Below are 23238 nucleotides of genomic sequence, written 5' to 3'. Positions count from 1 at the left end.
TCTTCCATGAGAAATTCCATCTTTTGATGGTGGTGGAAAACGATGTCTCAGGCGCCACTCCAGAATCTCCCATACGTGTTCAATTGGTTTGAGATATATACAGTGCCTTTAGAAATTATTCACACCCCTTTACTTTTTCCACATTTTGTTGTGTCACAGCCTGAATTTAAAATGGATTAAAGTGAGGGTTTCTTGTCACTGGCCTATACCCTATAATTTAAAATAAAAGTGTAATTTTATTTTCAAACTTTTGACAAATTAATAAAAAATGAAAAGCTGAAATACCTTGAGTCAATAACTCTTTTGCTATGGCAAGTCTAAATAAGTTCAGGAGTAAAAATGTTCTTATGTTGCATGGACTCACTCTTTGTGAATAATAGTGTTTAACATGATTTGTGAATATCTCTGTACCCCACACATACAATTATCTGTAAGGTCACTCAGTCGAGCAGTGAATTTCAGGCACAGATTCAACCACAAAGACCAGGGAGGTTTTCCAATGCCTCGCAAATAAGAGCACCTATTGGTGGGTAAAATAAAGCAGACATTGAATATTCCTTTGAGCATGGTGAAGTTATTAATTATACATTGGATGGTGTATTAATACACCCAGTCACTACAAAAATACAGGCATCCTTCTTAACCTCTACAGGATTTCACCATGAGGCCAACAGTGATTTTAAAACAGTTACAGAATGGAAGCAGAAGTGGAAGTAAGTCGCTCTGGATAAGAGCGTCTGCTAAATGACTTAAATGTAATGTAAATGAAGGCAGAAGTGCGGAGGTGTGTGTTTGATGTAGAGTACAGTATATACATATGCATATGAGATGAATAATGTAGGGTAAGTAACATTATATAAGGTAGCATTGTTTAAAGTGGCTAGTGATATATTTACATCATTTCCCATCAATTCCCATTATTAAAGTGGCTGGAGTTGGGGCAGTGTCAATGACAGTGTGTTGGCAGCAGCCACTCAATGTTAGTGGTGGCTGTTTAACAGTCTGATGGCCTTGAGATAGAAGCTGTTTTTCAGTCTCTCGGTCCCAGCTTTGATGCACCTGTACTGACCTCGCCTTCTGGATGATAGCGGGGTGAACAGGCAGTGGTTCGGGTGGTTGATGTCCTTGATGATCTTTATGGCCTTCCTGTAACATCGGGTGGTGTAGGTGTCCTGGAGGGCAGGTAGTTTGCCCCCGGTGATGCGTTGTGCAGTCCTCACTACCCTCTGGAGAGCCTTACAGTTGAGGGCGGAGCAGTTGCCGTACCAGGCGGTGATAAGGCCCGCCAGGATGCTCTCGATTGTGCATCTGTAGAAGTTTGTGAGTGCTTTTGGTGACAAGCCGAATTTCTTCAGCCACCTGAGGTTGAAGAGGCGCTGCTGCGCCTTCTTCACGACGCTGTCAGTGTGAGTGGACCAATTCAGTTTGTCTGTGATGTGTATGCCGAGGAACTTAAAACTTGCTACCCTCTCCACTACTGTCCCATCGATGTGGATAGGGGGGTGTTCCCTCTGCTGTTTCCTGAAGTCCACAATCATCTCCTCAGTTTTGTTGACGTTGAGTGTGAGGTTATTTTCCTGACACCATACTCCGAGGGCCCTCACCTCCTCCCTGTAGGCCGTCTCGTCGTTGTTCGTAATCAAGCCTACCACTGTTGTGTCGTCCGCAAACTTGATGATTGAGTTGGAGGCGTGCGTGGCCACGCAGTCGTGGGTGAACAGGGAGTAAAGGAGAGGGCTCAGAACGCACCCTTGTGGGGCCCCCGTGTTGAGGATCAGCGGGGAGGAGATGTTGTTGCCTACCCTCACCACCTGGGGGCGGCCCGTCAGGAAGTCCAGTACCCAGTTGCACAGGGCGGGGTCGAGACCCAGGGTCTCGAGCTTGATGACGAGCTTGGAGGGTACTATGGTGTTGAATGCCGAGCTGTAGTCGATGAACAGCATTCTCACATAGGTATTCCTCTTGTCCAGGTGGGTTAGGGCAGTGTGCAGTGTGGTTGAGATTGCATCGTCTGTGGACCTATTTGGGCGGTAAGCAAATTGGAGTGGGTCTAGGGTGTCAGGTAGGGTGGAGGTGATATGGTCCTTGACTAGTCTCTCAAAGCACTTCATGATGACGGAAGTGAGTGCTACAGGGCGGTAGTCGTTTAGCTCAGTTACCTTAGCTTTCTTGGGAACAGGAACAATGGTGGCCCTCTTGAAGCATGTGGGAACAGCAGACTGGTATAGGGATTGATTGAATATGTCCGTAAACACACCGGCCAGCTGGTCTGCGCATGCTCTGAGGGCGCGGCTGGGGATGCCGTCTGGGCCTGCAGCCTTGCGAGGGTTAACACGTTTAAATGTCTTACTCACCTCGGCTGCAGTGAAGGAGAGACCGCCTGTTTTTGTTGCAGGCTGTGTCAGTGGCACTGTATTGTCCTCAAAGCGGGCAAAAAAGTTATTTAGTCTGCCTGTGAGCAAGACATCCTGGTCCGTGACTGGGCTGGGTTTCTTCTTGTAGTCCGTGATTGACTGTAGACCCTGCCACATGCCTCTTGTGTCTGAGCCATTGAATTGAGATTCCACTTTGTCTCTGTACTGACGCTTAGCTTGTTTAATAGCCTTGCGGAGGGAATAGCTGCATTGTTTATATTCGGACATGTTACCAGACACCTTGCCCTGATTAAAAGCAGTGGTTCGCGCTTTCAGTTTCACGCGAATGCTGCCATCAATCCACGGTTTCTGGTTTGGGAATGTTTTTATCGTTGCTATGGGAACGACATCTTTGACGCACGTTCTAATGAACTCGCACACCGAATCAGCGTATTCGTCAATATTTTCAACTGACGCAATACGAAACATGTCCCAGTCCACGTGATGGAAGCAGTCTTGGAGTGTAGAGTCAGCTTGGTCTGACCAGCGTTGGACAGACCTCAGCGCGGGAGCCTCTTGTTTTAGCTTCTGCCTATAGGCAGGGATCAGCAAAATGGAGTCGTGGTCAGCTTTCCCAAAAGGGGGGCGGGGCAGGGCCTTATATGCGTCGCGGAAGTTAGAGTAACAATGATCCAAGGTTTTACCACCCCTGGTTGCGCAATCGATATGCTGATAAAATTTAGGGAGTCTTGTTTTCAGATTAGCTTTGTTAAAATCCCCAGCTACAATGAATGCAGCCTCCGGATAAATGGTTTCCAGTTTGCAAAGAGTTAAATAAAGTTCGTTCAGAGCCATCGATGTGTCTGCTTGGGGGAGATATATACGGCTGTGATTATAATCGAAGAGAATTCTCTTGGAAGATAATGCGGTCTACATTTGATTGTGAGGAATTCTAAATCAGGTGAACAGAAGGATTTGAGTTCCTGTATGTTTCCTTCATCACACCATGTCCCGTTAGTCATGAGGCATACGCCCCCGCCCCTCTTCTTACCAGAAAGGTGTTTGTTTCTGTCTGCGCGATGCGTGGAGAAACCCGTTGGCTGCACCGCTTCGGATAGCGTCTCTCCAGTGAGCCATGTTTCCGTGAAGCACAGAACGTTACAGTCTCTGATGTCCCTCTGGAATGCTACCCTTGCTCGGATTTCATCAACCTTGTTGTCAAGAGACTGGACATTGGCAAGAAGAATGCTAGGGAGTGGTGCACGGTGTGCCCGTCTCCGGAGTCTGACCAGAAGACCGCCTCGTTTTCCCTCTTTTTCGGAGTTGTTTTTTTGGGTCGCTGCATGCGATCCATTCCGTTGTCCTGTTTGTAAGGCAGGACACAGGATCCGCGTCGCGAAAAACATATTATTGGTCGTACTGATGGTGAGTTGACGCTGATCTTATATTCAGTAGTTCTTCTCGACTGTATGTAATGAAACCTAAGATGACCTGGGGTACTAATGTAAGAAATAACACATTAAAAAACAAAAAACTGCATAGTTTCCTAGGAACGCGAAGCAAGGCGGCCATCTCTGTCGGCGCCGGAAGTTACGAACATGAGAACATATGAAAGCTGGTGGTTCCTTTTAACATGAGTCTTCAATATTCCCAGGTAAGAAGTTTTACGTTGTAGTTATTATAGGAATTATAGGACTGTTTCTCTCTATACCATTTGTATTTCATATACCTTTGACTATTGGATGTTCTTATAGGCACTTTAGTATTGCCAGTGTGACAGTATAGCTTCCGTTCCTCTCCTCGCTACTACCTGGCATCGAACAAGGAAAACATTGACCACAGCCACCCTCGAAGCAGCGTTACCCATGCAGAGCAAGGGGAACAACTACTCCAAGTCTCAGAGCGAGGGACGTTTGAAACGCTATTAGCACACACAACTAGCTAGCCATTTCACATTGGTTACACGAGCCTAATCTCGGAAGTTGATAGGCTTGAAGTCATAAACAATGCTTGACGCACAAAGAAGAGCTGCTGGCAAAACGCAAGAATGAATGCTTACGAGCCTGTTGCTGCCTACCACCGCTCAGTCAGACTGCTCTATCAAATCATAGACTTAGTTATAACGTAATAACACACAGAAATACGAGCCTTAGGGCATTAATATGGTCGAATCTGGAAACTATCATCTCGAAAACAAGACGTTTATTCTTTCAGTGAAATACGTAACCGTTCCTTATTTTATCTAAGGGGTGGCATCCATTAGTCTAAATATTCCTGTTTCATTGCACAACCTTCAATGTTATGTCATAATTACGTATAATTCTGGCAAATTGGGCAGCCCAAACTGTTGCATATACACTGACTCTGCGTGCAATGAACGCAAGAGAAGTGACACAATTTCACCTGGTTAATATTGCCTACTAACCTGGATTTCTTTTAGCTAAATATGCAGGTTTAAAATATATATACATCTGTGTATTGATTTTAAGGAAGGGATTGATGTTCATGGTTCGGTACACATTGGAGCAACGATACGCACCGCATCAATTATATGCAACGCATGACACGCTAGATAAGCTAGAAATTATGCCGGAGTTCTAAATTGAGCAGCTGCTGAAAAATGAGCTCCTGTATTTATTGAGATTTAAATGTTTTTTTAGAGTGAAGTACATCGAAAAAATCAAGAGAAAACTGCAAGACTCAATAGAAGACAAAACAAGGAACAAACTAAACAAGACAGGCTTTTGAAAAATTAACTATTTTTTTCATAAAATTGTACAGTTATCTTAGCTAGGTGAATTGCTAGCAGAATTGTTTACTTGTTGCTAAGCAGTTGCTAGGGACTCTCCTGGAAGAAGCTAGCTAGCTTACAAAGAATAACAACAAAAAATATCTAGTTAACAGAAGAAAGGAAGACAAAATAAGGACAAAAGAAGGACAGAAGAAAAAGGAAAAGAAAGAGGACAACAAAGTGAAACAGTCAGCACTTCTATTGCAACTTCGTATTTCGTCGTCCTAACGTAGTCTACACTGCTATCTGCCCAGCAGCTAGCCAGCTAGCAAACGTCCACCGTCTACCGAATAGCAGCACTGTAGAAACTATTACACTCAACTGAACGACTTGATTAGTGTAGTGTTAGCTAGCTACATAGTTGTCTTTGCTGTCTTCGTATCCAAGATAATTGTGTAGTTTAGAGCGTGTAGTCTTAGAGTGATTATCTTAATTTACCGAGGTTAGCTAGCCAGCTATTTGTCGTCCTTAACGTAGGAGACACTGCTAGCTAGCCAACAGCTAGCCAACGTCTACTGAATAGAACTTCCGCACTCAACAACCCGGTCGCATTCCGCTTCGCTCCACAGGTAGTATCACATTTTTCATTTCATTTCATTACAGCACAACGGTTTGATTTGTTTGATCGTAGCTAGCTACATAGCTAGCTACATAGCCGTCTGTGTATCAAAGATAATTGTGTAGTCTAGAGCGATTTTCTAGGTTAGCTAGCCAGCTATTGTCGTTCTTTTAACGCAACGTAACGTAATCAACACTGCTAGCTAGCCAGCTAGCCCCGAATAGCAGCACTGTAGAAACTACTACACTCAACGGAACGACTTGATTAGTGTAGTGTCAACAACGCAGCCACTGTCAGCTAGCCTACAAAGTCAACAACGCAGCCACTGCCAGCTAGCCTACTTCAGCAGTACTGTATCATTTTTAATAATTTTAGTCAATAAGATTCTTGCTACGTAAGCTTAACTTTCTGAACATTCGAGACGTGTAGTCCACTTGTCATTCCAATCTCCTTGCATTAGCGTAGCCTCTTCTGTAGCCTGTCAACTATGTGTCTGTCTATCCCTGTTCTCTCCTCTCTGCACAGACCATACAAACGCTCCACACCGCGTGGCCGCTGCCACCCTAATCTGGTGGTCCCAGCGCGCACGACCCACGTGGAGTTCCAGGTCTCCGGTAGCCTCTGGAACTGCCGATCTGCAGCCAACAAGGCAGAGTTCATCTCAGCCTATGCCTCCCTCCAGTCCCTCGACTTCTTGGCACTGACAGAAACATGGATCACCACAGATAACACTGCTACTCCTACTGCTCTCTCTTCGTCCGCCCACGTGTTCTCGCACACCCCGAGAGCTTCTGGTCAGCGGGGTGGTGGCATAGGGATCCTTATCTCTCCCATGTGGTCATTCTCTCTTTCTCCCCTTACCCATCTGTCTATCGCCTCCTTTGAATTTCATGCTGTCACAGTTACCAGCCCTTTCAAGCTTAACATCCTTATCATTTATCGCCCTCCAGGTCCCCTCGGAGAGTTCATCAATGAGCTTGATGCCTTGATAAGCTCCTTTCCTGAGGACGGCTCACCTCTCACAGTTCTGGGCGACTTTAACCTCCCCACGTCTACCTTTGACTCATTCCTCTCTGCCTCCTTCTTTCCACTCCTCTCCTCTTTTGACCTCACCCTCTCACCTTCCCCCCTACTCACAAGGCAGGCAATACGCTCGACCTCATCTTTACTAGATGCTGTTCTTCCACTAACCTCATTGCAACTCCCCTCCAAGTCTCCGACCACTACCTTGTATCCTTTTCCCTCTCGTTCTCATCCAACACTTCCCACACTGCCCCTACTCGGATGGTATCGCGCCGTCCCAACCTTCGCTCTCTCTCCCCCGCTACTCTCTCCTCTTCCATCCTATCATCTCTTCCCTCTGCTCAAACCTTCTCCAACCTATCTCCTGATTCTGCCTCCTCAACCCTCCTCTCCTCCCTTTCTGCATCCTTTGACTCTCTATGTCCCCTATCTTCCAGGCCGGCTCGGTCCTCCCCTCCCGCTCCGTGGCTTGACGACTCAATGCGAGCTCACAGAACAGGGCTCCGGAAGGCCGAGCGGAAATGGAGGAAAACTCGCCTCCCTGCGGACCTGGCATCCTTTCACTCCCTCCTCTCTACATTTTCCTCCTCTGTCTCTGCTGCTAAAGCCACTTTCTACCACTCTAAATTCCAAGCATCTGCCTCTAACCCTAGGAAGCTCTTTGCCACATTCTCCTCCCTCCTGAATCCTCCTCCCCCTCCCCCCCTCCTCCCTCTCTGCAGATGACTTCGTCAACCATTTTGAAAAGAAGATCGACGACATCCGATCCTCGTTTGCTAAGTCAAACAACACCGCTGGTTCTGCTCACACTGCCCTACCCTGTGCTCTGACCTCTTTCTCCCTCTCTCTCCAGATGAAATCTCGCGTCTTGTGACGGCCGGCCGCCCAACAACCTGCCCGCTCGACCCTATCCCCTCCTCTCTTCTCCAGACCATTTCCGGAGACCTTCTCCCTTACCTCACCTCGCTCATCAACTTATCCCTGACCGCTGGCTACGTCCCTTCCGTCTTCAAGAGAGCGAGAGTTGCACCCCTTCTGAAAAAACCTACACTCGATCCCTCCGATGTCAACAACTACAGACCAGTATCCCTTCTTTCTCTTCTCTCCAAAACTCTTGAACGTGCCGTCCTTGGTCAGCTCTCCCGCTATCTCTCTCAGAATGACCTTCTTGATCCAAATCAGTCAGGTTTCAAGACTAGTCATTCAACTGAGACTGCTCTTCTCTGTATCACGGAGGCGCTCCGCACCGCTAAAGCTAACTCTCTCTCCTCTGCTCTCATCCTTCTAGACCTATCGGCTGCCTTCGATACTGTGAACCATCAGATCCTCCTCTCCACCCTCTCCGAGTTGGGCATCTCCGGCGCGGCCCACGCTTGGATTGCGTCCTACCTGACAGGTCGCTCCTACCAGGTGGCGTGGCGAGAATCTGTCTCCTCACCACGCGCTCTCACCACTGGTGTCCCCCAGGGCTCTGTTCTAGGCCCTCTCCTATTCTCGCTATACACCAAGTCACTTGGCTCTGTCATAACCTCACATGGTCTCTCCTATCATTGCTATGCAGACGACACACAATTAATCTTCTCCTTTCCCCCTTCTGATGACCAGGTGGCGAATCGCATCTCTGCATGTCTGGCAGACATATCAGTGTGGATGACGGATCACCACCTCAAGCTGAACTTCGGCAAGACGGAGCTGCTCTTCCTCCCGGGGAAGGACTGCCCGTTCCATGATCTCGCCATCACGGTTGACAACTCCATTGTGTCCTCCTCCCAGAGCGCTAAGAACCTTGGCGTGATCCTGGACAACAAACTGTCGTTCTCAACTAACATCAAGGCGGTGGCCCGTTCCTGTAGGTTCATGCTCTACAACATCCGCAGAGTACGACCCTGCCTCACACAGGAAGCGGCGCAGGTCCTAATCCAGGCACTTGTCATCTCCCGTCTGGATTACTGCAACTCGCTGTTGGCTGGGCTCCCTGCCTGTGCCATTAAACCCCTACAACTCATCCAGAACGCCGCAGCCCATCTAGTGTTCAACCTTCCCAAGTTCTCTCACGTCACCCCGCTCCTCCGCTCTCTCCACTGGCTTCCAGTTGAAGCTCGCATCCGCTACAAGACCATGGTGCTTGCCTACGGAGCTGTGAGGGGAACGGCACCTCAGTACCTCCAGGCTCTGATCAGGCCCTACACCCAAATAAGGGCACTGCGTTCATCCACCTCTGGCCTGCTCGCCTCCCTACCACTGAGGAAGTACAGTTCCCGCTCAGCTCAGTCAAAACTGTTCGCTGCTCTGGCTCCCCAATGGTGGAACAAACTCCCTCACGACGCCAGGACAGCGGAGTCAATCACCACCTTCCGGAGACACCTGAAACCCCACCTCTTTAAGGAATACCTAGGATAGGATAAAGTAATCCTTCTCACCCCCCCCCTTAAAATACTTAGATGCACTATTGTAAAGTGGTTGTTCCACTGGATGTCATAAGGTGAATGCACCAATTTGTAAGTCGCTCTGGATAAGAGCGTCTGCTAAATGACTTAAATGTAAATGTAATAAACTAGTAATATCATCAACCATGTGTAGTTAACTAGTGATTATGATTGATTAATTGATTGTTTTTTATAAGATAAGTTTAATTCTAGCTAGCAACTTACCTTGACTTACTGCATTCGAGTAACAGGCAGTCTCCTCGTGGAATGCAATGAGAGGCAGGTGGTTAGAGCGTTGGACTAGTTAACTGTAAAGTTTCAAGATTGAATCCCCTGAGCTGATAGGGTGAAAATCTCTCATTCTGCCCCTGAACGAGGCAGTTAACCCACCGTTCCTAGGCCGTTATTGAAAATAAGAATGTGTTCTTAACTGACTTGCCTAGTTAAATAAAGATGAAATACAGGTGTAAAAAAATAAAATAAAATACGTTTTTTGTAGCAAAATCGGTGACCAAAAATGCAGATTTCCGATTGTTATGGAAACTTGAAATCGCCCCTAATCGGCCATTCCGATTAATCGTCCGACCTCTATTTGTGACCTCAAGTGGCACTTTCTAGTTTGATGAACCACTGAAATCCAAATATCCTTTTCATCATAAGGACTTACATTAAGGGGAAAAAATATTGTGTGTTATAAGATTCTGCATAGTAATAGCTCCCTCTACCTTTCGGTGGAAACAGTGAGTGATATAAATGGGGCAATAAGAATAGTGTTAAAAATGACAGTGTTTTCTAGACTTCACGTCCTTTTCACATTTAACCACTTACATCTCACAGCATTTTCTGATATAACGTTATGCCTAGTAACCAAAACGTCTCTCTTTCTATAGGTGGAGACAGTGGGTGATAAGTACATGACGGTCAGTGGGCTGCCAGAACCATGTACCCACCACGCTCAATCTATCTGCCACCTGGCCCTGGACATGATGGAGATTGCTGGACAGGTCAAAGTGGATGAAGATCCAGTACAGGTGAGGATGGGATATGTTTATTTTTTCCAACATTTTGACCAAAATCAATTGAGAAATGGAGCAAACGTGAATGCTAGTGCTGGCTGAACCCTATCAGCAGCCTTGTCCAGAAACAACAAAGTGCTAGACGAGGGGTGGGAAATAATTTTGGCTCAAGGGCCACATGGGGATTTCGAAATTCAACTGAGGGACACATTTTTGGGGGGACCAATTTGTTCACATCTATTGAGGTGTCTGAAAAATTGCAGTTATTTCAGTGTACAGTGTTTCTGAAAGTATTCAGAATTGTTTTCTAATTTATAAACAAATATTTAAAAAATATCACATTTACATAAGTATTCAGACCTTTGTTGAAGCACCTTTGGCAGCGATTACAGCCTCGAGTCTTCTTGGGTATGACGGTACAAGCTTGGAACACCTGTAGTCTTCTCTGCAGATCCTCTCCAGCTCTTTCAGGGTGGATGGGGAACGTTGCTGCACAGCTATTTTCAGGTCTCTCCAGGTATGTTAGATCGGGTTCAAGTCCGGGCTCTTGGCTGGGCCACTCAAGGACATTCAGACACTTCTCCCAAAGCCACTCATACATTGTCTTGGCTGTGTGCTTAGGGTTGATGTCCTGTTGGAAGGTGAACCTTCATCCCAATCTGAGGGCCTGAGCGCTCTGGAGCAGGTTTTCATCAAGGATCTCTCTGTACTTTGCTCCGTTCATCTTTGCCTTGATCCTGACTCCCAGTCCCTGCTGCTGAAAAACATCCACACAGCATGATGCTGCCACCACCATGCTTCAACGTAGGGATGGTGCCAGGTTTCCTCCAGACGTGACTCTTGAAATTTAGGCCAAAGAGTTTCATCAGACCAGAGAATCTTGTTTCTCATGGTCTGAGAGTCTTTAGGTACCTTTTGTCAAACTCCAAGCGGGCTGTCATGTGCCTTTTACTGAGGAGTGGCTTGCTTCCGTCTGGCCACTCTACCATAAAGGGTGCAGAGATGATTGTCCTTCTGAAAGTTTCTCCCATCTCCACAGAGGAACTATAGAGCTCTGTCAGAGTGACCATTGGGTTCTTGGTCACCTCCCTGACCAAGGCCCTTCTCCCCCAATTTCCGGGCGGCCAGCTCTAGGAAAAGTCTTAGTGGTTCCAAACTTCTTCCATTTAAGAATGATAGAGGCCACTGTGTTCTTGAGGACCTTCAATGCTGCAGACATTTTTTGGTACCCTTCCCCAGATCTGTGCCTTGACACAATCCTGTCTCGGAGCTCTACAGACAATTCCTTTGACCTCGTGGCTTGGTTTTTGCTCTGTCATGCACTGTCAACTGTGGGACCCAATGTAGACAGGTGTGTGCCTTTCCAAATAATGTCCAATCAATTGAAATTACCACAGGTGGACTCAAATGAAATCGTTTGTAAAAATGCGTAAAAAACCGTTTTTGCTTTGTCCTGTATTGTGTGTAGATTGCTGAGGATTTTTTATTTAATCAATTTTATATTAAGGGAGTAATGTAACAAAATGTGGAAAAAGTCAAGGGGTCTGAATACTTTCCGAAGGCACTGTATGTTAGAATTTTAATAATTCTACTTGGGAAGGCAGATCAAGTACTTTTTCTTTTTTTTACCAGGACAAACAACAATTTGCATGTGAACACTCTGAATCCTAAATTATTACTTCACATTCAGAATATTACTCCACCAGGTTGCGCCTGGTTTTCAAAACAATCACTTTTCTCCTGGTGCAATCTCCGCCCATCCGGGCCAGTTTAATCAAATTCCCTCATTGTAACATTGCTGTAGCCCTCAGTTATAGGAATAGGCGTTATAGGTGGTTGAGAGAGCACTTGCCAACTCCTCATCTTGGGAGTATGCAAGTGCACACTTCGGGCGAAGGGAAGAGTATCGGGACACAACTCAGCAACATGACAGCAACAAGTCCCAACACATTTGAGTACTGCCTATGAGAAGAAAGGGTGCTCCACACACAGTTTGTTCGCAGTATGTGATACAATGTGTCTTTGGGTGGCACAGTCACTGCCAAGTAATGACTTGTAATGACTTGCAAACATACAGTATGCAGTATTTTACCTTTGTTTGCAAACTCTGCCTCCTATCTATCCAAGTAGTAGTACCTAATATGGGATACTTACTTGTACATATCCTACATTACCCTTTGTTCCACGTCGTTCATCTGTTCCATTACATTACACATAAGAGTAATTGGACGAGGGCGTCTTCTGTACGGGGGAGTTTTGTTAAGATGCTCGGTCTGAACATTAACATGGATCACTTGCGGTACGGTTTTGGAAGCATAAGGACCTCATCTTTCATATCAGCGAGAGATAAAAATATTTTAAACTAAAGGTTCAATTGATACACACCTTGCTAGAGCTAGTGTTCCCACACAGCCACATCTCCATGTTACACCTGTGTGTAATGGAAGAGGGCCACCAGAAAAGTGTTGTCACTGAAAAATACTGTTGACTGTACCTGTGATAAAGCCGGTTAAATCAGTGTACAGTAAGTGTACATTTTGCATTTGTGAAATTATTTTGATGTGATATGAAAGTAAAGGGCCTTGTGTATCTAACTGTATCGCAATTGATAATCAATTTGATAATCAATTTTGTGCTCCATAGAAATTAATAGTAAATAATATAGTCATTTTGAAGTCACTTTTATTGTAAATAAGAATATAATAGGTTTCTAAACACTTTGCATTAATATGGATGCTACCATGACTACGGATAGTCCTGGATGAATCGTGAATAATGATGAGTGAGAAAGTTACAGATGCACAATATCATACCCCCAAAACATGTTTAACCTCTTACTATTATAATAACAGGGGAGGTTAGCATTTTGGGGGTGGTATGATATTTGTGCTGTACAACAAAAATATATTTATAATGGTATCAAATATCATATCTTATAAATACATTTTCATCATGTAATTCTCAACATATTCCTAACAACAAAATACAATGTTTCCCTCTGTTTACACTCTGTTTTGAACGTTTATTGTCGCCATGACTATGACAGGCTATCTTGACTGGCTCTAACTTTAGCTGACATTAGCTTCTATGCTAATGGTCTTTTATACATTAATTAAACTAAAATTATAAAAAATAACAATTATATCATTACACTCCGTTTAACTTGGTGTTTCATATCCTATGCTTTATAACTCACTCACCGTGATGATAACGTTAATAATTTGTTTATCTGGTGCTTTTCTCTTCAGTTTTCAGTTCAACTCATTCAACTGACTCACTGACTTGGCAGGCTAGCGCGAGATTGTGTGAAGCAACCACTAGAGCAGGCCGAAACAAGCTACAGTTGTCAGGGCTACAGTTGTAATGTGGAGATGTGCAAGTTTGTAGATGTATATCTATTTTTGATTTTGTTAGTCCTATTAATAAGAAAGTGAGATAAGTAAATAGTAAGGATATGATGCAATATACTTGATATTTGAGCTTTATCTTGGCCAGATTGCAGTTGTAAATGAGAACTTGTTCTCAACTTGCCTACCTGGTTAAATAAAGGTGAAATAAAAATAAATAAATATCACAAATCATAAACCCAGGAAATTATAATCATAAGCATAGTTCATTCATGAAATATGTATCATATTACATTAAACAAATTATAAGAGTATTGCGATATACAGTACTGACTCTTATTTAGTAATCTCTTTTTTATCGTCCCGTCTCAGAAATTAGTGAATGATTTGTTTTTGTCGCTTTACCCCTTAGTATTTTTTAGCATAAAGTATTTATAAACTCTTCTTCAAAAAAGCCACTGTCCACATAAGACATTGTAAGAGCTGTAACTTGGATGTTAAACAGCAGACTTTTTGTTTAACTGACGGATTGAGTTTGTTATTGTATCAGTGACTCTTGGAGACTTGGCATTGGAAAATCACATCTGGCTAACAAAACATTGTTTATCAGACACATGGCATGGGGTGGAGAGGATCCCAGTTTGGCAGTAGAAACAACCTCCAATCATCTCACTGCCCAAGGTACAAAAAAAATAGGTCCCCATTCCACGTTATCCTAAACATTTAGTGTTCAGCTTGTGTTCTGTTCTCACTGTTCGAGCACTGAAGGTCCTGAACCCATAAGAGACCCAAATAGAGGATCTGCTACATTCAATGGAATGTTTATGGATTTGTTATTTCATTTAGAGTCTAAATATTTCATCTCATTTTACGTGCTCTTTCTTTCACCTTACACATATGTAAAAGTATAACTTTAGACCGTCCCCTCGCCCATACCCGGGCGCGAACCAGGGACCCTCTGCACACATCAACAACAGTCACCCACGAAGCATCGTTACCCATCGCTCCACAAAAGCCGCGGCCCTTGCAGAGCAAGGGGAACCACTACTTCAAGGTCTCAGAGCAAGTGACGTCACGGACCACGCCATGGTCTTGTAGCGGATGCGAGCTTCAACTGGAAGCCAGTGGAGAGAGCGGAGGAGCGGGGTGACGTGAGAGAACTTGGGAAGGTTGAACACTAGACGGGCTGCGGCGTTCTGGATGAGTTGTAGGGGTTTAATGGCACAGGTAGGGAGCCCAGCCAACAGCGAGTTGCAGTAATCCAGACGGGAGATGACAAGTGCCTGGATTAGGACCTGCGCCGCTTCCTGTGTGAGGCAGGGTCGTACTCTGCGGATGTTGTAGAGCATGAACCTACAGGAACGGGCCACCGCCTTGATGTTAGTTGAGAACGACAGTTTGTTGTCCAGGATCACGCCAAGGTTCTTAGCGCTCTGGGAGGAGGACACAATGGAGTTGTCAACCGTGATGGCGAGATCATGGAACGGGCAGTCCTTCCCCGGGAGGAAGAGCAGCTCCGTCTTGCCGAAGTTCAGCTTGAGGTGGTGATCCGTCATCCACACTGATATGTCTGCCAGACATGCAGAGATGCGATTCGTCACCTGGTCATCAGAAGGGGGAAAGGAGAAGATTAATTGTGTGTCGTCTGCATAGCAATGATAGGAGAGACCATGTGAGGTTATGACAGAGCCAAGTGACTTGGTGTATAGCGAGAATAGGAGAGGGCCTAGAACAGAGCCCTGGGGGACACCAGTGGTGAGAGCGCGTGGTGAGGAGACAGATTCTCGCCACGCCACCTGGTAGGAGCGACCTGTCAGGTAGGACGCAATCCAAGCGTGGGCCGCGCCGGAGATGCCCAACTCGGAGAGGGTGGAGAGGAGGATCTGATGGTTCACAGTATCGAAGGCAGCCGATAGGTCTAGAAGGATGAGAGCAGAGGAGAGAGAGTTAGCTTTAGCGGTGCGGAGCGCCTCCGTGATACAGAGAAGAGCAGTCTCAGTTGAATGACTAGTCTTGAAACCTGACTGATTTGGATCAAGAAGGTCATTCTGAGAGAGATAGCGGGAGAGCTGACCAAGGACGGCACGTTCAAGAGTTTTGGAGAGAAAAGAAAGAAGGGATACTGGTCTGTAGTTGTTGACATCGGAGGGATCGAGTGTAGGTTTTTTCAGAAGGGGTGCAACTCTCGCTCTCTTGAAGACGGAAGGGACGTAGCCAGCGGTCAGGGATAAGTTGATGAGCGAGGTGAGGTAAGGGAGAAGGTCTCCGGAAATGGTCTGGAGAAGAGAGGAGGGGATAGGGTCGAGCGGGCAGGTTGTTGGGCGGCCGGCCGTCACAAGACGCGAGATTTCATCTGGAGAGAGAGGGGAGAAAGAGGTCAGAGCACAGGGTAGGGCAGTGTGAGCAGAACCAGCGGTGTTGTTTGACTTAGCAAACGAGGATCGGATGTCGTCGATCTTCTTTTCAAAATGGTTGACGAAGTCATCTGCAGAGAGGGAGGAGGGGGGAGGGGGAGGAGGATTCAGGAGGGAGGAGAAGGTGGCAAAGAGCTTCCTAGGGTTAGAGGCAGATGCTTGGAATTTAGAGTGGTAGAAAGTGGCTTTAGCAGCAGAGACAGAGGAGGAAAATGTAGAGAGGAGGGAGTGAAAGGATGCCAGGTCCGCAGGGAGGCGAGTTTTCCTCCATTTCCGCTCGGCCTTCCGGAGCCCTGTTCTGTGAGCTCGCAATGAGTCGTCAAGCCACGGAGCGGGAGGGGACGACCGAGCCGGCCTGGAAGATAGGGGACATAGAGAGTCAAAGGATGCAGAAAGGGAGGAGAGGAGGGTTGAGGAGGCAGAATCAGGAGATAGGTTGGAGAAGGTTTGAGCAGAGGGAAGAGATGATAGGATGGAAGAGGAGAGAGTAGCGGGGGAGAGAGAGCGAAGGTTGGGACGGCGCGATACCATCCGAGTAGGGGCAGTGTGGGAAGTGTTGGATGAGAGCGAGAGGGAAAAGGATACAAGGTAGTGGTCGGAGACTTGGAGGGGAGTTGCAATGAGGTTAGTGGAAGAACAGCATCTAGTAAAGATGAGGTCGAGCGTATTGCCTGCCTTGTGAGTAGGGGGGGAAGGTGAGAGGGTGAGGTCAAAAGAGGAGTGGAAAGAAGGAGGCAGAGAGGAATGAGTCAAAGGTAGACGTGGGGAGGTTAAAGTCGCCCAGAACTGTGAGAGGTGAGCCGTCCTCAGGAAAGGAGCTTATCAAGGCATCAAGCTCATTGATGAACTCTCCGAGGGGACCTGGAGGGCGATAAATGATAAGGATGTTAAGCTTGAAAGGGCTGGTAACTGTGACAGCATGAAATTCAAAGGAGGCGATAGACAGATGAGTAAGGGGAGAAAGAGAGAATGACCACATGGGAGAGATAAGGATCCCTATGCCACCACCCCGCTGACCAGAAGCTCTCGGGGTGTGCGAGAACACGTGGGCGGACGAAGAGAGAGCAGTAGCAGTAGCAGTGTTATCTGTGGTGATCCATGTTTCTGTCAGTGCCAAGAAGTCGAGGGACTGGAGGGAGGCATAGGCTGAGATGAACTCTGCCTTGTTGGCTGCAGATCGGCAGTTCCAGAGGCTACCGGAGACCTGGAACTCCACGTGGGTCGTGCGCGCTGGGACCACCAGATCAGGGTGGCAGCGGCCACGCGGTGTGGAGCGTTTGTATGGTCTGTGCAGAGAGGAGAGAACAGGGATAGACAGACACATAGTTGACAGGCTACAGAAGAGGCTACGCTAATGCAAGGAGATTGAATGACAAGTGGACTACACGTCTCGAATGTTCAGAAAGTTAAGCTTACGTAGCAAGAATCTTATTGACTAAAATTATTAAAAATGATACAGTACTGCTGAAGTAGGCTAGCTGGCAGTGGCTGCGTTGTTGACTTTGTAGGCTAGTTGGCAGTGGCTGCGTTGTTGACACTACACTAATCAAGTCGTTCCGTTGAGTGTAGTAGTTTCTACAGTGCTGCTATTCGGGGCTAGCTGGCTAGCTAGCAGTGTTGATTACGTTACGTTGCGTTAAAAGAACGACAATAGCTGGCTAGCTAACCTAGAAAATCGCTCTAGACTACACAATTATCTTTGATACACAGACGGCTATGTAGCTAGCTATGTAGCTAGCTACGATCAAACAAATCAAACCGTTGTGCTGTAATGAAATGAAATGAAAAATGTGATACTACCTGTGGAGCGAAGCGGAATGCGACCGGGTTGTTGAGTGCGGAAGTTCTATTCAGTAGACGTTGGCTAGCTGTTGGCTAGCTAGCAGTGTCTCCTACGTTAAGGACGACAAATAGCTGGCTAGCTAACCTCGGTAAATTAAGATAATCACTCTAAGACTACACGCTCTAAACTACACAATTATCTTGGATACGAAGACAGCAAAGACAACTATGTAGCTAGCTAACACTACACTAATCAAGTAAATATAGTAACATACTCAGACCATGGCAATTTGACTGGTACACTCAATTCCTAATTCTACTGGCACAGTCCCTCAGGGCCGGATTACCTAATGGGCACACAGTGTTGGGGGCCCCCTAGATAGTATTTGAAAACGTAGGTTGTGAGCCCCCAGGAGGATGGGGCCACTGCAAACAGAATATTATGAACACGTAGGTTGTGAACCGCCTGGAGGTTGCCCCCCCCCCCCAGATAGCATATGACCTCATCATATGACCTCATGGAGTCCCATAGAGCTGTAAAAGAACTGTAGAGATCCTGAGAAACCTTGACCTTGTAACACCTCCAAACTCATGTTCCAAAAACATGTTCACAGTTGTTTCAACTGTGCTCACATTTAGACACACTGCAGAGATGTTATGAACAACAACACTGCAGCAGATACATTGTTAAACATTCCATGACCAATGACTAGTTATCTTGTCTCTGGTGTTTATCCATGTCTTTGTGGAACACAAATCATCAACCCTGTCTATTGTTTAACGTTGGCTTAACATTTGGTTACAAAGATGTAAACGTCATGGTGGGTGTTATGTAAACAGTACATTTACTATTGACAGTCGGTTCCAAAATGGTTAGCTATATGGAAGTTATGATGATAGGAATGTTGTGTGAATTATCTGATACAGTGGGGCAAAAAAGTATTAAGTCAGCAACCAATTGTGCAAGTTCTTTCACTTAAAAAGACGAGAGAGGCCTGTAATTTTCATCATACGTACACTTCAACTATGACAGACAAAATGAGAAAAAAAAATCCAGAAAATCACATTGTAGGATTTTTAATGAATTTATTTGCAAATTATGGTGGAAAATAAGTATTTGGTCAATAACAAAAGTTTATCTCAATACTTTGTTTTATACCCTTTGTTGGCAATGACAGAGGTCAAACGTTTTCTGTAAGTCTTCACAAGGTTTTCACACACTGTTGCTGGTATTTTGGCCCATTCCTCCATGCAGATCTCCTCTAGAGCAGTGATGTTTTGGGGCTGTTGCTGGGCAACACGGACTTTCAACTCCCTCCAAAGATTTTCTATGGGGTTGAGATCTGGAGACTGGCTAGGCCACACCAGGACCTTGAAATTCTTCTTACGAAGCCATTCCTTCGTTGCCCGGATGGTGTGTTTGAGATCATTGTCATGCTGAAAGACCCAGCCACGTTTCATCTTCAATGCACTTGCTGATGGTAGGCTTTGTTACTTTGGTCACAGCTCTCTGCAGGTCATTCACTAGGTCCCCCCGTGTGGTTCTGGGATTTTTGCTCACCGTTCTTGTGATAATTTTGACCCCACGGGGTGAGATCTTGCGTGGAGCCCCAGATCGAGGGAGATTATCAGTGGTCTTGTATGTCTTCCATTTCCTAATAATTTCTCCCACAGTTGATTTCTTCAAACCTAGCTGCTTACCTGTTGCAGATTCAGTCTTCCCAGCCTGGTGCAGGTCTACAATTTTGTTTCTGGTGTCCTTTGACAGCTCTTTGGTCTTGGCCATAGTGGAGTTTGGAGTGTGACTGTTTGAGGTTGTGGACAGGTGTCTTTTATACTGATAACAAGTTCATACAGGTGCCATTAATACAGGTAACGAGTGGAGGACAGAGGAGCCTCTTAAAGCAGAAGTTACAGATCTGTGAGAGACAGAAATCTTGCTTGTTTGTAGGTCACCAAATACTTATCTTCCACCATGTTTGCAAATAAATGATTTAAAAATCCTACAATGTGATTTTCTGGATTTTTTCAATCATTTTGTCTGTCATAGTTGAAGTGTACCTATGATGAAAATTACAGGCCTCTCTCATATTTTTAAGTGGGAGAACATGCACAATTGGTGGCTGACTAAATACTTTTTTGCCCCACTGTATATACTGGGTTATTACATGGCAGGTGATCAGACACTGAAATGTCCAAACAGCTTGATGAAGTCAATAGGTTCATGCACATTGTTCAGCATGTGCCAATATTGTGGGAATCGAGGGATTAAATACAAGTTTTTTTTAAACCGAGTGTAATCCCGCTCCACCTTTAGTATGTTTCATGCTTTATTAGACAGACATAAAACAGGTGCTGGGACACAGGCAGGTAGGTTTTAAATGGGGATCAAACCCCGGGAGGCATGTACATATGTGTTACTTACTCGACCATGACACAGTTTTCTTGACAATCCTCTACTCTCCATAGATAACCATTGGGATCCACACAGGAGAGGTGGTAACTGGGGTCATAGGTCAAAGGATGCCCCGCTACTGCCTGTTTGGAAATACTGTCAACCTCACCAGCCGTACAGAAACCACAGGAGAGAAGGGAAAAATCAACATTTCAGAATATACTTACAGGTAAGGACAAATATGCCGTTATTTAGATGAATGAGACATTGCTGTGAAGTGCTCATCCATTGTTTGTAAGATCGTGCATGGCATGGTATATTACTGTTGCTGACCCTGTCCTTCAACCCTTCTGTATGTGTGTGTCTTGGGGGTTGGGCTAAAGGGAGAAAAAAATCACTTATTTTGAAGCAGCCTTTGGAAACAACATATTGTTGAAATCTGTGAAAATGTGGGAAATACCTTTGATTTCAGGTGTTTGCAGTCGGCAGAGAATGCTGACCCTCAGTTTCATTTGGAGTACCGAGGACCCATCACCATGAAAGGCAAGAAGGAGCCCATGAACGTGTACTTTCTGTCTCGCAAAAGTACTGAAAGCAATGTTTGATCACAAAAGTATTTCCCTTTCCCCAGCCGGGAAAATGCATAAAAGTGTCATTTTTGTGTTCTAATTTGTTTTTTTACGGGTTGAAGAGACGTCAGATAACCAAATTAGAACCAAGAGAAGATGTCCTTTTCTGGCCGCTAAAAAGATAAGTTTAAAAAAAAAATTTTTTTTTACAATCAACATAAAACTGGACCATAACTCATGCCTGACCAGTTTTGCTCACTGGGTCACTTGTGAGTTTCAAGAACCTGCTGTATCTGAAGACAATTTTAACGTCTAGAAATATACCTTGTTCTCTCCTTCACCAACAGTTATTCTTATTGGTAGTATATATGTTTGTTACAAGTGACATAAGTAGATTATAAGTTTAAGTTAGTATGATGAAGATGAAGAAGCTATTTTTATGGATATACTGTAGGTACTGGCACGTACTGTAATACAACGTCATGTATTTTCTTTCTCTATCCATTCCAGTATTTAAAGTGGTATTTTACGTATTTATTCACTAATCTTGTATCTGTGCACTGATTTTCTTTGTTATTTTTATTTGTGGTATAATATACATGTATAGGCCAAATCATAATTTCAACTGTGAATTCCATATTCTGTAGGAGATACTGAACTTTTGGTATAATGTATTAATAAACACATTAAATATTTCACTTAACTGTCCAAATACATTTTAACACCAATAAGCAGTGTTGTGTAGTAGTGAACTACATGTAGTTCAACTAGTAAATTAACTAAATGATGCAGTATCTTGGTGGTAGTTGAACTACATTGAAATCTAGGTAGTGTTGTCATTAGTTAATGACTTTCTTTGCCATGTAGTGGTGTAGCTGACTACTGGAACTAAATAAACACTACTCTTTTTGCAATCATTTCCTTTTTTTCCCGACCTCAAACCTGCCTAATTCTCACTTGAAACAACGTTTTTGTGTTTAATAGGCTAAATGACATATTCTGTTAACATATGACCCCAACTTGATCTATTCTTGCAATTTGTAGACTATGACATTTCAGATTTACATTTCATAATTTTCACGATTTGGATGTAGAGAACTACTTTTTCAAAGTGACTTTAGTTAAGTAAACTATATTTTAGGGTAGATTTAGTATAGCTTAACTTCTTCCAGTGTGAAGTAATTGGTAGCTTGATAAATGATATTGTCAGAGTAGCTTCCCTAACACTGCCAATATGTTGTTCTGTAAGTGTGACATTTATTTTAAACTGCACTCACCCAAAAAAACTTGTTCATGCGCAAGTGCCTCACAATGTGGCATGCTATTGTGAAGGAAAAGACTATTGTTTTTACATAAATTAATTGACTGTTTGTTTCATTGATGATTTTTGTTGAATAAAAAGAGGCTACCAGAGCTGTGGTATTATTTATTTGTTAGTTTTGATTACTTATTTCCATGCTGGCGTGTAATGGGGATCGTTCGTAGGCTGGTGGAACCAGCAGAGATCGGGCTGCTTCCACCAGGCTAGATAGTTGGGACAATAATAGGAGAAATGTATCAAATATTTGAAAAGGAGTGGACTGTCAAGGAGTAAGTGAGGCAAGAGGTAATTCTACTATACAATACTGTACCAAGTGAGCAGAGGAATTAGAAAACAGTTCATGCATTTTGAACAAAGTCACTGTTTGCAACTGAAATAGTCACCCTTGCAGAAGCAGAGGAAATCATCCTTGGTTAATGCGCCCTCAAGTGGCCAGTTGTAGAACTGTTGATACTGACTGACATATAAGCCGAGTACACAGATCAGAGTACACAAAAAAGGAGGGAAATGTTTAGTACCATGTGTCTTACCCTACCACCCACCCTCCCTAATGATCCTGAATGATTTGATTGGCTTTCTATCCTAGTATTGAGGTACACATCATATAGATATCTACACACACCAATAAAAATTAAAACTCAGGTACATAATCAAACAGACAACAAAAAAACTAAAACCTGCCATGTCCTATAAAATAAATCAAATAAAATGTTATTGTTCGCATATTCTGCAGATGTTATTGCGGGTATGGGTTTTTAGAAATGTTTGCAAATTAAAAACAGAAATAGTACATTTACATGAGTATTCAGACCCTTTATTCAGTACTTTCACCTTTGGCAGCGATTACAGCCTCAAGTCTTCTTGGGTATGACGCTACAAGCTTGGCACATCTGTATTTGGGGGGTTTTTCCCATTCTTCTCTGCAGATCCTCTCAAGCTCTGTCAGGTTGGATTGGGAGTGTCACTTCACAGCTATTTTCAGGTCTCTCTGGGTATGTTTGATCAGGTTCAAGTCCAGGCTCTAGCTGGGCCACTCAAGGACATTTAGAGACTTGTCCCAGAGCCACTCCTGCATTGTCTTTGCCTGTGTACTTAGGATCGATGTCCTGTTGGAAGGTAAACCTTCACCACAGTCTAAGGTCCTGAGTGCTCTGGAGCAGGTTTTCATCAAGGATCTCTCTTCACTTTGCACGATCCTGACTAGTCTCCCAGTCCCTGCCACTGAAACACATCCCCACAGC

At 44.6% G+C, this 23238-nt stretch overlaps 1 protein-coding gene across 2 annotated transcripts in view; it reads left to right on the top strand.

Moving 5' to 3' along the window:
* The window catches only part of gucy1b1 (guanylate cyclase 1 soluble subunit beta 1), a 42987-nt gene extending 20898 nt beyond the window's left edge, over window positions 1-22089 (top strand). For both annotated transcript variants that reach the window (XM_046326637.1, XM_046326636.1), the window contains exons 11-13: window positions 10044-10184; window positions 20182-20336; window positions 20580-22089. In XM_046326637.1, coding sequence (XP_046182593.1) covers window positions 10044-10184; window positions 20182-20336; window positions 20580-20712 — 429 coding nt within the window. In that variant the 3' untranslated portion in view covers window positions 20713-22089. The remainder of the gene's footprint in view (window positions 1-10043; window positions 10185-20181; window positions 20337-20579) is intronic.
* Window positions 22090-23238: the final 1149 nt, after the last annotated feature.

Source organism: Oncorhynchus gorbuscha, linkage group LG24, assembly GCF_021184085.1.
Source record: "Oncorhynchus gorbuscha isolate QuinsamMale2020 ecotype Even-year linkage group LG24, OgorEven_v1.0, whole genome shotgun sequence".
NCBI classification, from domain to species: domain Eukaryota; kingdom Metazoa; phylum Chordata; class Actinopteri; order Salmoniformes; family Salmonidae; genus Oncorhynchus; species Oncorhynchus gorbuscha.
This window is presented reverse-complemented; position numbering and strand designations above follow the sequence as displayed.